The 14016-nt window shown below is 38.2% G+C and overlaps 1 protein-coding gene across 8 annotated transcripts in view; it reads left to right on the forward strand.

The window, feature by feature from the left end:
* The window catches only part of Hook1 (hook microtubule tethering protein 1), a 58232-nt gene that overhangs the window by 12251 nt on the left and 31965 nt on the right, over positions 1-14016 (forward strand). For all 8 annotated transcript variants that reach the window (XR_001784219.2, XR_001784220.2, XR_376377.4 and 5 more), the window contains exons 3-5: positions 10207-10279; positions 12718-12768; positions 13635-13767. Coding sequence is in view for 4 of the 8 variants with exons in the window: in XM_006503488.4 (XP_006503551.1) it covers positions 10207-10279; positions 12718-12768; positions 13635-13767 (257 nt within the window). In the remaining 4 variants the exon portion in view is untranslated. The remainder of the gene's footprint in view (positions 1-10206; positions 10280-12717; positions 12769-13634; positions 13768-14016) is intronic.

Below are 14016 nucleotides of genomic sequence, written 5' to 3' on the forward strand. Positions count from 1 at the left end.
ACTATTAATGACTGCTTCTATTTCCTTAGGGGATATGGGAGTGTTTAGATAGTTAACTTGATCCTGATTTAACTTTGGTACCTGGTATCTGTCTAGAAATTTGTCCATTTCATCCAGGTTTTCCAGTTTTGTTGAGTATAGCCTTTTGTAGAAGGATCTGATGGTGTTTTGGATTTCTTCAGGATCTGTTGTTATGTCTCCCTTTTCATTTCTGATTTTGTTAATTAGGATGTTGTCCCTGTGCCCTCTAGTGAGTCTAGCTAAGGGTTTATCTATCTTGTTGATTTTCTCAAAGAACCAACTCCTCGTTTGGTTAATTCTTTGAATAGTTCTTCTTGTTTCCACTTGGTTGATTTCACCCCTGAGTTTGATTATTTCCTGCCGTCTACTCCTCTTGGGTGAATTTGCTTCCTTTTTTTCTAGAGCTTTTAGATGTGTTGTCAAGCTGCTAGTATGTGCTCTCTCCCGTTTCTTCTTGGAGGCACTCAGAGCTATGAGTTTCCCTCTTAGAAATGCTTTCATTGTGTCCCATAGGTTTGGGTATGTTGTGGCTTCATTTTCATTAAACTCTAAAAAGTCTTTAATTTCTTTCTTTATTCCTTCCTTGACCAAGGTATCATTGAGAAGAGTGTTGTTCAGTTTCCACGTGAATGTTGTCTTTCCATTATTTATGTTGTTATTGAAGATCAGTCTTAGGCCATGGTGGTCTGATAGGATACATGGGACAATTTCAATATTTTTGTATATGTTGATTCCTGTTTTGTGACCAGTTATATGGTCAATTTTGGAGAAGGTCCCGTGAGGTGCTGAGAAGAAGGTATATCCTTTTGTTTTAGGATAAAATGTTCTGTAGATATCTGTCAGGTCCATTTGTTTCATAGTTTCTGTTTCCACGATCTGTCCATTGATGAAAGTGTTGTGTTGAAGTCTCCCACTATTATTGTGTGGGGTGCAATGTGTGCTTTGAGCTTTACTAAAGTGTCTTTAATGAATGTGGCTGCCCTTGCATTTGGAGCGTAGATATTCAGAATTGTGAGTTCCTCTTGGAGGATTTTACCTTTGATGAGTATGAAGTGTCCCTCCTTGTCTGTTTTGATTACTTTGGGTTGGAAGTCGATTTTATCCGATATTAGAATGGCTACTCCTGCTTGTTTCTTCAGACCATTTGCTTGGAAAATTATTTTCCAGCCTTTCACTCTGAGGTAGTGTCTGTCTTTTTCCCTGAGATGGGTTTCCTGTAAGCAGCAGAATGTTGGGTCCTGTTTGTGTAGCCAGTCTGTTAGTCTATGTCTTTTTATTGGGGAATTGAGTCCATTGATATTAAGAGATATTAAGGAAAAGTAATTGTTGCTTCCTGTTATTTTTGTTGTTAGGGTTGGCATTCTGTTCTTGTGGCTGTCTTCTTTTTGGTTTGTTGAGGGATTTCTTTCTTGCTTGTTCTAGGGCGTGATTTCCGTCCTCGTATTGCTTCTTTTCTGTTATTATCCTTTGAAGGGCTGGATTTGTGGAAAGATAATGTGTGAATTTGGTTTTGTCGTGGAATACTTTGGTTTCTCCATCTATGGTAATTGAGAGTTTGGCCAGGTATAGTAACCTGGGCTGGCATTTGTGTTCTCTTAGTGTCTGTATAACATCTGTCCAGGCTCTTCTGGCTTTCAGAGTCTCTGGTGAAAAGTCTGGTGTAATTCTGATAGGCCTGCCTTTATATGTTACTTGACCTTTCTCCCTTACTGCTTTTAATATTCTCTATTTAGTGCATTTGTTGTTCTTACTATTATGTGTCGGGAGGAATTTCTTTTCTGGTCCAGTCTATTTGGAGTTCTGTAGGCTTCTTGTATGTTCATGGACATGTCATTCTTTAGGTTTGGGAAGTTTTCTTCTATAATTTTGTTGAATATATTTGCTGGCCCTTTAAGTTGAAAATCTTCATTCTCATCAACTCCTATTATCCGTAGGTTTGGTCTTCTCATTGTGTCCTGGATTTCCTGGATGTTTTGAGTTAGGATCTTTTTGCGTTTTGTATTATCTTTGATTGTTGTGCCGATGTTCTCTATGGAATCTTCTGCACCTGAGCTTCTCTCTTCCATCTCTTGTATTCTGTTGCTGATGCTCTCATCTATGGTTCCAGATTTCTTTCCTAAGGTTTCTATCTCCAGCGTTGCCTCACTTTGGGTTTTCTTTATTGTGTCTACTTTCCTTTTTAGGTCTAGTATGGTTTTGTTCATTTCCATCACCTGTTTGGATGTGTTTTCCTGTTTTTCTATAAGGACTTCTACCTGTTTGGTTGTGTTTTCCTGCTTTTCTTTAAGGACTTGTAACTCTTTAGCAGTGTTCTCCTGTATTTCTTTAAGTGAGTTATTAAAGTTTTTCTTGATGTCCTCTACCAACATCATGAGATATGCTTTTAAATCCAGGTCTAGCTTTTCGGTTGTGTTGGGGTGCCCAGGACTAGGTGGCGTGGGAGTGCTGCGTTCTGATGATGGTGAATGGTCTTGATTCCTGTTAGTAGGATTCTTAAGTTTGCCTTTCGACATCTGGTATTCTCTGGAGCTGTGCAGGATACACTCGGCGGGGTCCTGGAACCAAGATGTCTGTTCAGGGTACACTCGGCAGGGTCCCGGAACTAAGATGTCTGCTGCCAATGCTCAGGCAAAGTGCTCCTGCGCCGGGCAGGTCCCTATCCTCTGGCCGGGAAAATGGTCACCTGCCTGTATAGGATACACTCGGCGGGATCCCGGAACCAAGATGTCTGCTGCTGATGCTCAGGCAAAATGCTCCCCCGCCGGGCAGATCCCTATCCTCTGGCCGGGAAAATGGCCAGCTGTCTGTGCAGGATACACTAGGCGGGGTCCCAAGATGTCTGCTGCTGATGCTCAGGCAAAGCGCTCCCGCTCGGGACAGATCCCAATCCTCAGAATTCTTAAGATCGCGTGGCTGGTGTTGTGGTATCTGGCGGTAGTCAGCCGACTGTGCGCCCTAGCTATCCTGGTGCTGCTTGGACCGAAAGGGGCTTGTGCCCCTACTCAGACTGGGTTTTTGCTTCCCTGACTAATGCCGTCTTAGGTCTCGCGCGATTGGTTTGGAGCAGATGCTGTGTTCCACTCACCAGAAGTCTTAAGATCGCTTGGCGGGTGTTGTGGGTAGCTGGAGGTAGTCCAAATTCATTGTTTTTAATAGCTGAGTAGTACTCCATTGTGTAAATGTACCACATTTTCTGTATCCATTCCTCTGTTGAGGGGCATCTGGGTTCTTTCCAGCTTCTGGCTATTATATATATGGCTGCTATGAACATAGTAGAGCATGTGTCCTTATTACCAGTTGGAACATCTGGGTATATGCCCAGGAGAGGTATTGCTGGATCTTCCGGTATTACTATGTCCAATTTTCTGAGGAACCACCAGACTGATTTCCAGAATGGTTGTACAAGCTTGCAATCCCAGCAGCAATGGAGGAGTATTCCTCTTTCTCCACATCCTCACCAGCATCTACTGTCACCTGAATTTTTGATCATAGCAATTCTGAATGGTGTGAGATGGAATCTCAGGGTTGTTTTGATTTTCATTTCCCTGATGATTAAGGATGTTGAACATTTTTTCAAGTGCTTCTCAGCCCTTCAGTATTCCTCAGTTGAGAATTCTTTGTTTAGCTCTGTACCCCATTTTTAATGGGGTTATTTGAATTTCTGGAGTTCAGCTTCTTGATCTCTTTGTATATAATGGATATTAGTCCCCTTTTAGATTTATGGTTGGTAAAAATTCTTTCCTAATTTGTTGGTGGCCTCTTTGTCTTATTGACAATATCTTTTGCCCTACAGAAGCTTTGAAATTTTATGAGGTCCCATTTATCGATTCTTGATCTTGCAACGTAGGCCATTGCTATTCTATTTAGGAATTTTTCCCCTGTGCCCATATCTTGGAGGCTTTTCCCCACTCTCTCCTCTTTAAATTTCAATGTCTCTGGTTTTATGTGGAGTTCTTTGATCAACTTAGACTTGAGCTTTGTACAAGGAAATAAGAATGTAAAACACAGTTTTACAATTTTTTTATTCTAAATTTTTCTTTATTTGGGTATTATAAAGTATTATAATCCTAAAAAAAGACAAGATTTCATTATATTTTTTGTTTCATAGCAATGTATTTGATAACATTTATAATAAATTTTTACCAGTGATTCATATCAAATCACATAAAAGTTGTTAGTGTGTGTGTGTTTGTGTGTGTAAATTTCCTCCAGTAGCTTTTATTTTGCAGAGAAAATAAAATAGGTTAGCTATAATAAGAGAGGTTTCTTCATTAAACAAATGACCAGTGATCCAACATATGTCTAAGCCTGTTTGCCTGTCTTCATCAACACTCACCGACTTATTCCATTTGCCTGCTGTAATGTACTATTTGGTGTTTTAGCCTCCTTGTCATCTAAGGAAGTTTTATTTTGTTATTTTGTTTTTTTAACCCTTTCCAGAAGTCTATATTTGGGGCAGTAAGACTTTCAAGAATACATTTTTCTTTATTTGGGTCAAGGTATTATAATCCTTAAAAAATGATTTCATTATATTTCTTTGTTTCAAAACACTGTATTTGGTAACATTTATAATAAAATTTACCAGTGATTCATAGAAAATCATATAAAAGTTGTTAGTAAATGTGAGAAGATAAATTCTTTTTAAAGAAAAGGTAACATTTAGACAATCATTTCTACTTACCTGAAGCAGGTGCACATCTACATAATAAGAACTTAAAAGTTGTCTAACCTTAGATTAGTCATGGGAATGCACTTAGTAGTGGGTTCTGTATGTCCTTGTCTTTAGCTTGGATATGTAATATGCATCCTTTTTAAACATACATGTAGACAGTTCAGTTGTGAAAAAAAAAATAGTGGTGAAAAATAAACCCTAGCTGTGTTAGTTTTCTAGGGCTGCTGTAAGAGTGCCACAGGCTGTGTAGCTTAACCAGCACAACTTTATTTTCTTATAGTTCTTGTAGTTAGAAGACTAAGTCAAAGTGTCAGATGGGCTGTCCTCATTCCAAAGCTTCAGGGAGAGGGTGACCCTTTCCGTCTCCAGGTTCTGTGGTCTTGGGCATTTCTAGAGCTGCTGTGCCTCTCTTTAGCTTTCCTGTGTTTATACCTATGTCTGTGCCAGTTTAAGGGCACTAGTCTTAATAGACCCACTCTAAGTCCATATGATCTCTTCCTACCTTGATTAGTCTCTGTGAAGAATCAATTTATTTATTTTCTTAATAAGGTCACAATTTTAGGCACAGAACTTAAACAACTTTTTGGGAAATGTGGTTCTGTATCCTACTACCGAGATTGCATTCCACTTCCCCAGAAGAAAGGCTTAGCTTCGTCACTTGACCAGTTACATATATTCATGTATGTTTGTTTTTATTTTTTTGGCTGGATGACTTTTGCAAAGTGGAATATGGTACAGAATTGAATTATTCAGGCTTTAGTCATCAAGTATTTTTCATTTTGTTGGTATTTGGGTAGTTAAATGATAAACCATGATAGCTTGCAACTTAATATTTACTAAATATATTATGATAGGTCCTTTACTTGGGTCATTTGTGTGTGATTGTCCATTTGCATGCTTATGGAACCCAAAGTTTGGTGTTGGATATTTTCCTCAATCATTCTTTACCATATTTTTTGAAACAGACCTGCCTGTGACCTGGAGCTCACCATTTTGGCTAGGCTGGTTGGCAATGAGCTCCCAGGATTTGCATGTCTTTGCCCTCTTCTTACTTCTAGTAACTGGGGTTAAAGACATGTACTGCTGCACTCAACTTTTAAATGGGAGCTGCAGATCTGAACCCAAATGCACATGTTTCTGCACTGAGCCATCTTCCCAAATTTGCCTTTTCCTTTGTAAACTGGGTATTATTCTTTTCATGTCCACTTTATCCACGAGGACTGAGGGTATAAAGAACTAACAATTCTTTTGGAAGCCAAACAGTGAACCTGGGATTTGTATTAACTTAATCTTACTCCAAAACCAGTACTTCTATTCAGTTATGACAGTAGAAGTCCAGTACCTTGAATTCTTCTGATAGACTTTTATTCCAGAATAGTTTGTAGCATTAATCGAAGGCACTGTAATTGTTATGAGTAATTAGAAATACAATTAGTCCTTCAAGTTAGCTCCTTAAATTTTTGACCACATATTCTGGACAAAATGAAACAGAATAATATGATTTTGACTTAGTTTTATTAGAAAATAATTGAATTGTATTTTTCTTCACAAGCCCCTTCTTCGGGTATTTGTATTCTTTACTTCCTTTAATAGCTATTTCTCGAAGCGTCAATCATTAAGTTCCATATTGGTTTTGCTCACTCCCCTGAGACAGGCTTCCAAGTATTCTAGAATATAGTCTTGTTAATGTATGTTGTAGATGTTACATGTTTAAAACTTTGTTAAAGCCGGGCGTGGTGGCGCACACTTTTAATCCCAGCACTCAGGAGGCAGAGGCAGGTGGATTTCTGAGTTCGAGACCAGCCTGGTCTACAAAGTGAGTTCCAGGACAGCCAGGGCTACACAGAGAAACCCTGTCTCGAAAAAACAAAAAACAAAAAAACCAAAACTTTGTTAAATTCCTAACATTTTTGTATGACAGTTATTTGTCTTGTCCTTCAGTATAAACATAGAACTTTTTTTCTAATGAAAACAGATGTTTTCTTTAGTGTTTAGTGTTTTGCCATGTACCAGTGCACTTGAGGCAATTATCCTGCTCTTCTCCTTTGTTCTCTAAAGAGGGAGGTTGAGCATATAACATACCTGTCTTAGTCAGGGTTTCTATTCCTGCACAAACATCATGACCAAGAAGCAATTTGGGGAGGAAAGGGTTTATTCGGCTTACACTTCCATACTGCTGTTCATGCAGGACTGGAATTCAAGCAGGTCAGGAGCAGGAGCTGATGCAAAAGCCATGGAGGGATGTTCATTACTAACTTGCTTCCCCTGGCTTGCTCAGTCTGCTCTCTTATAGAACCAAGACTACCAGCCCAGAGATGGTCCCACCCACAAAGGGCCTTTTCCCCTGGATCACTAATTGAGAAAAGTGCCTTACAGTTGTATCTCATGGAGGCATTTCCTCAACTGAAGCTCCTTTCTCTGTGATAACTCCAGCTGTGTCAAGTTGACACAAAACTAGCCAGTACAATTGACCTTTTGTTAACTTAACGCATAAACACATCACTAGAAAGCCTCAACCCTTACATTCTTTTTTTTTTTTAATTTTTTTTATTAGGTATTTTCCTCATTTACATTTTCAATGCTATCCCAAAGGTCCCCCATATCCACCCCCCCGAATCCCCTACCCACCCACTCCCCCTTTTTGGCCCTGGCGTTCCCTTGTACTGGGGCATCTAAAGTTGGCAAGTCCAATGGGCCTCTCTTTGCAGTGATGGCCGACTAGGCCATCTTTTGATGCATATGCAGCTAGAGACAAGAGCTCCGGGGTACTGGTTAGTTCATATTGTTGTTCCACCTATAGGGTTGCAGTTCCCTTTAGCTCCTTGGGTAATATCTCTAGCTCCAGCATTGGGGGCCGTGTGACCCATCCAATAGCTGACTGTGATCATCCACTTCTGTATTTGCTAGGCCTCAGCATAGTCTCACAAGAGAGAGCTATATCTGGGTCCTTTCAGCAAAATTTTGCTAGTGTGTGCAATGGTGTCAGCGTTTAGAAGCTGATTATGGGATGGATCACTGCATATGGCAATCACTAGATGGTTCATCTTTTTGTCACAGCCCCAAATTTTGTCTCTGTAACTCCTTCCATGGGTGTTTTGTTCCCATTTCTAGGAAGGGGCATAGTGTCCACATTTTGGTCTTCCTTCTTGAATTTCATGCGTTTAGCAAGTTGTATCTTATATCTTGGGTATCCTAAGTTTCTGGGCTAATATCCACTTATCACTGAGTACATATTGTGTGAGTTCCTTTGTGATTGGGTTACCTCACTCAGGATGATGCCCTCCAGGTCCATCCATTTGCCTAGGAATTTCATAAATTCATTTTTTTAAATAGCTGAGTAGTATTCCATTGTGTAAATGTACCACATTTTCTGTATCCATTCCTCTGTTGAGGGGCATCTGGGTTCTTTTCCAGCTTCTGGCTATTATAAATAAGGCTGCTATGAACATAGTGGAGCGTGTGTCCTTCTTACCCGTTGGGATATCTTCTGGATATATGCCCAGGAGAGGTATTGCTGGATCCTCCGGTAGTACTATGTCCAATTTTTTGAGGAACCGCCAGACTGATTTCCAGAGTGGTTGTACAAGCGAGGAGTGTTCCCCTTTCTCCACATCCTCGCCAGCATCTGCTGTCACCTGAATTTTTGATCTTAGCCATTCTGACTGGTGTGAGATGGAATCTCAGGGTTGTTTTGATTTGCATTTCTCTGATGATTAAGGATGCTGAACATTTTTTCAGGTGCTTCTCAGCCATTCGGTATTCCTCAGGTGAGAATTCTTTGTTCAGCTCTGAGCCCCATTTTTTAATGGGGTTATTTGATTTTCTGGAGTCCACCTTCTTGAGTTCTTTATATATATTGGATATTAGTCCCCTATCCGATTTGGGATAGGTAAAGATCCTTTCCCAATCACATTCTTATTCATCCCCAAGGTCTAAATAACTTTAAACATCCCACAGTCTTTATACATTTTACAATTAAAAATCTCTTAACTGTGGGCTCCACTAAAATAGTTTCTTCCTTCAAGAGGGAAAATATCAGGGCACAGTCACAATCAAAAGCAGAAATCAATCTCCAACTATCCAGTGTCTGGGATCCAACTCACAATCTTCTGGGCTCCTCCAAGGGCTTGGGTCACTTCTCCAGCCATGCCCTTTGTAGCACACACATCATCCTCTAGGCTCCAGATGCCTGTACTCCACTGCTGCTGCTCTTGGTGGTCATCTCATGGTACTGGCATGTCCAAAACACTGCATGACCCCTTCAGTCCTGGGCCGTCAATTGCAACTGTGGCTGCACCTTCACCAATGGTCTTCCATGGCCTCTCGCAGTGCCGAGCCTCAGCTGCTCTATGTGACCCCTTCATGCCTTCAAAACCAGTACCACCTGGGTGACCCTTACACATTACCAAGTCCCGCTGCAGCAGGAGTACAACTTTGGCTATCTCTGGAACACGGCCTCTTTGTGCTTTCAGAAAACACTTCCCAGAAAAAGTCACCACAAAGATGCTGGTCTCTTCTTAATCACCGCTAATTCCTTAGCTCCAGCTAACCAGCATCAATAGTCCCAGTAGTGCCAAGGTTTTGCTTTAATAGTTCTGGTATAGTAGTTTTCGTTTAGTAGTTTAGTAGTTTAGTAGTTGTTAATCACAGCTGATTCTTCAGCCCCAGCTAACCAGAACCACAGAATCTTCACAATCCAAAATAGCAATGGCCCTGAAAAGTCTTTAATTTTCCCTCTGAAATTTCACAAGCCAGGCCTCCATTTTCTGCACTGTTCTCAACATTATCTTCCAAGCCCCTACACAACATCTCACAGAGCTCTTAACCCTGAATGGATCTTCTGGCCCAAAGTTCCAAAGTCCTTCTACAGTCCTCCCCAAAACATGGTCAAGTTGTCACATGAATTCCCCACTCCTGGTACCAATTTGTCTTAGTAGATGTTACATGTTTAAAACTTTGTTAAATTCCTAACATTTTTGTGTGGCAGTTATTTGTCTTGACCTTCAGTATAAACATAGAACTTTATTTCTAATGAAAACAGACATTTTCTTTAGTGTTTGGTGTTTTGCCATGTACCAGTGCACTTGAGGCAAATTACCCTGCTCTTCTCCTTTGTTCTCTAAAGAGGGAGATTGAGCATATAACATACCCTTTGCCAAGTTACCGTGATATATAAATGAAGTAATACCTCACACAGAATTAGTGCTTCAAATACAATAGATACCTCAGAGTTCTGGATTTCTTTGTACTTCTTTGGGATTGGTACTTTAGATCTTCTACTAGCAGAATTCTTAGTATTAGGTATTTAGTAAGCATTGGTTAAATTGCAAGTTAATAACTTAAATAAATTAAAAGGAAATTCCAAACTAAATATTTCAGAGTACAAAAAAATTAGAAATTCACTTAAATCATTGCTAATCTCACTAAGGATAGCTTTTAAACTGTAAAGAAATTAAATAATTAAAATGTTATAAAAATGTGTTAAAAGTTTAACTTTTATACTTTTGTTTTAGTGATGTAGCTTGGTTCAGCGAATCTTGGTTAAGCCGAATTAAAGATGATGTTGGAGACAACTGGAGAATAAAGGTATGCAGAAGTGGATGGGGATTGGGTGGACCACATGATGGAAGAATAGTGGCACTGAGCTCAACTCAGTGTTCTTTTAAAAGTAAATTCAAGAGTGCATTGTTCCATATAAGTTAACACATAAGGTGCTTCATACAAACTAGAGTAACTTTAGGGAGCAGAGCCTTGGTTGAAGAGGAAATGCCTCCATCAGATTGGCCTGTAGGCATGTCTGGTTGTCATTATTTTTTGATTGCTGATTGATTTGAGAGGGCCAGCAGTGCCACCCTGGGCCGGTGGTCCTGGGAGGTTTCAGAAAGCAGGCTGAATGAGTGTCATTTAAGTACTTATCCTCCAAGGTTTTGCCTCTGCTGCTGCTTGAGTTCTTTCTTTGACCCCTCTCAGTGCTTGACTGTGAATCAGGATTTGTCAGTCAAATAATCCCTTTCTTCCCCAGCTTGTTTTGGCCACTGAGTTTATGTATTAATAATTATGTCTTTATTATCATGTACTACATTGATTAAACCATATTTGTTCAACTATTCACATGATGATATATTTGAATTATTTTTAGTTTAGGTTATGGCAATAAAGTCCGTGCACGAATCTTTGCTTAGATTTCATTTCTTTGGGGGAAATAACATGGTGGAATGGCTAAATTATGTATATATGTTTAATTTTATAAGAGTGCAAAAATAATTTTGTTTTTAGAACTGTTTTACTGCTTTTGGTTTTCTTGTGTCTTATGGGGCCTGTGTTTGTTCCGTAAAGGATGTCTAATTTCTGTCATATATTTCTTAACAGTGCTATTGGATACTATGCTGATGAATACATATATACATACATACGTACATACATACAAATACACATTTTTACATACATACAAATACACATTTTTAAATTATTTGTCACTTTGTATATATGAGTGTTTTCTCTGTATGTATGTCTGGGCACCATGTGTAAGCCTTGTGCATGCAGAAGTGGGACGAGGGTATTTTATCCCTTGGAAATAGAGCTACAACCAGTTGAGGGATGTCATGAATGCTGGGAAATGAACCCTAGTCATCTGGAAGAGCAGCCTTAACCACTGAGTTTTCTCTTTAGTCCATGTATATAATCTGTAAATGATGTCTTGCTATTCTTTAAGTAAAAACACCCTTTCTGGTATTGAAACTTGGTTGTTTTTATTTATCCCTCAGTTACATCTAATTTATTATCTTTCAGGTTTATAGTATAGAAATCATTTATTTCATGATTTTCTCACTGACTTTTTCTTTTTTCTGTTTACATCTTGCTTCTTGAGGCTTGGATAGTAAAAGTTAGGCCTGTTTTTTTTCTCCTAATATCAAATCTGCCTCACTTATTTCATACATTATAAAATTTTTATTTTTGTGCCTGTGCTGTGTATGGAAGTGTGCACATGCTACATTGTGTGTTTGGAGGTCAGAGAACAAATTTATAAAGCATGATATCCCTTCGCATCTTATATGGGTTTGGGCATAAACTTGTATAAGGCTTGTGGTTGTCCAGCAAGTGCTTCATCTGCTGTGCTTCTCCAGACCACACCCAGCATAGACACCCTGATACATTCTGCTCTTATTTTCACTTCACTCAAAATAGATGCTCATTTTACTTGTCAATGTGTTTGACTTCTGGCCAGATTAGAAGTAACTAGTTCAAAATCTAAATATTTGCTACTTACAGAATTCTGAATTAATTCCACTTTTGCAATTAAATAAAAAGTTCACACACCAAAATTAGCCAGATCCAAAGTCTACACAATGAATGTACGTATAATTAGAAATGACATTTGTAATGGAAGCAATGAAACTTCCAATTAAATTTTACATTTTAATAACCTATATATTTTTCACTTATCTACTACCAGAATCAAAAAACCTTGACAGAACTAAAAATCAATGAGCTTTATATCTTTTTTCATAACTTATGTTATTTACCTGCATTTGGTGATATTTTTATTTATGTTGTTAAAAATAAAGTTTATAAAAGAAAACCCCATTTTTGTCCGGAGAACATGCTTAGCTTTAGAGTAGTTTCCGTTTACATTGATTTATTTTCATATTTATGTTGCGACTTAGAGAATTGTCAAGTGCAACTGAAAGCACTATGCATCCTCATTTATTCCATAAGTATATGCTATGCCAGATTTGTTGATGGTGCAGTGTGTATTTTTTGAATGTTATGTTTACTTGTTCCATCAGCGACATAGGCAGGAGTTCTTAGTCTCTACTGATGATTCTGAGGTTTCTCTTAAGTTCTGATCATTTTCATTTGAATTTCTATTATTAGGTTTACTACACATTTTTCTCTCCTTGGTGAGGAATTCAATAATGTTTTCTTATTTTTCTTGGAAAGGTGATTATTTCTCACCTTAATATATTTCTTTCAGTATAAACATGAAACAAATGTATTTATTTCCTCTTTTTGTTCTACTTTAGGCTAGTAACCTGAAGAAGGTCCTCCATGGAATTACAAGTTACTATCATGAGGTACCGGAAACACCTGATCTTAAACAAAAGTGCCAAGAGTTTGACTACTTGTTTTTTTAAGCATCATGTTGGAATGTAATTTATAATTATAATAATTATGTTGCCACTTATAGAGCACATAACACTTGTGAAAATGAAAAGGTCTAAGGATTAAATGCATTGGCTTACCAAAGGAAGAAAGAAGATAGTTTTCATTTTGAAACTTTGAATTGATTACCTTTATAAATAGAATGTATTGCATAATAATTGGTGGCCTCTGAACTGATTTTGTTAGTAAAGGATTTTTTTATATATATATTTCAACATTACAGAAATTATTTGAAAGTTTCTTGGAAGTTTTAATACTATGAGAATTTTCAGTGCTTTATTCACCCAGTATCCTTAGAAACTTATTGTTTCAAGAAAATAGAAAAAAGGCCAGAGAAAGTCAAAGTCATTACATTTGTTATTCATTTGTGAAAGTGCAGTTCATATTGTGAATCTAAGTGATAACATACTATCACAAACTTTGTTCAGATAGTCTGGCTTCCATTCAGATTGGGTAAGTAATTTTGCCTATATCAATCAGTCTTCTGGGCTAACATAATCCTGTTTACAGTTTCCTAGGCAAGCATGGGTCCCCTTTAACAAATCCTTGTTTTTCTAATATGAGGTCAATTAAACATCAAGCACAACCAACCAGAATTTTGAGAAGGGACCAGAATATTGCTGACTTGGTGTTAGTCAGTGTTAGTGACTCATGATTTCTTAATTTACTTGAGTTATTTCATGAAGGTATTTCGAATTAACTTTTCTTTAAATAACAGTATAAGTTCTTTGTAGCCTACATAGATGAGTAATCTAGTTTATTTATTTTTAATCTTCAGTTTTTGGGGCAGCAGATTTCTGAAGAACTTATCCCTGATTTAAATCAAATCACTGAGTGTGCAGATCCTGTGGAGCTTGGGAGGTTGCTTCAGCTAATTCTAGGATGTGCAGTCAACTGTGAAAAGAAGCAAGGTAATTTCTAGTCACTTGAGGTTTGTACTTTCTAGAAATAATCTACATTGCTAGTTCTCGATGCTGGCATTTACAGGAGGATGTTATTTTCCTGCGACTGAGTGGCTGAAATCACCTTGTTGTATAAACTAGATCTAAGTTCTAGACCTCCCTGTCATTAGCAATGAATGCTGCAGCTCTTGACTGTCCCATATTCTGGAGGTCAGTGGCTATAGTAATCATATTTAGTTGAAATAAGTTAATAGCTGA

The sequence above is a fragment of the Mus musculus genome, chromosome 4, assembly GCF_000001635.26.
Source record: "Mus musculus strain C57BL/6J chromosome 4, GRCm38.p6 C57BL/6J".
Taxonomy (NCBI): Eukaryota; Metazoa; Chordata; class Mammalia; order Rodentia; family Muridae; genus Mus; species Mus musculus.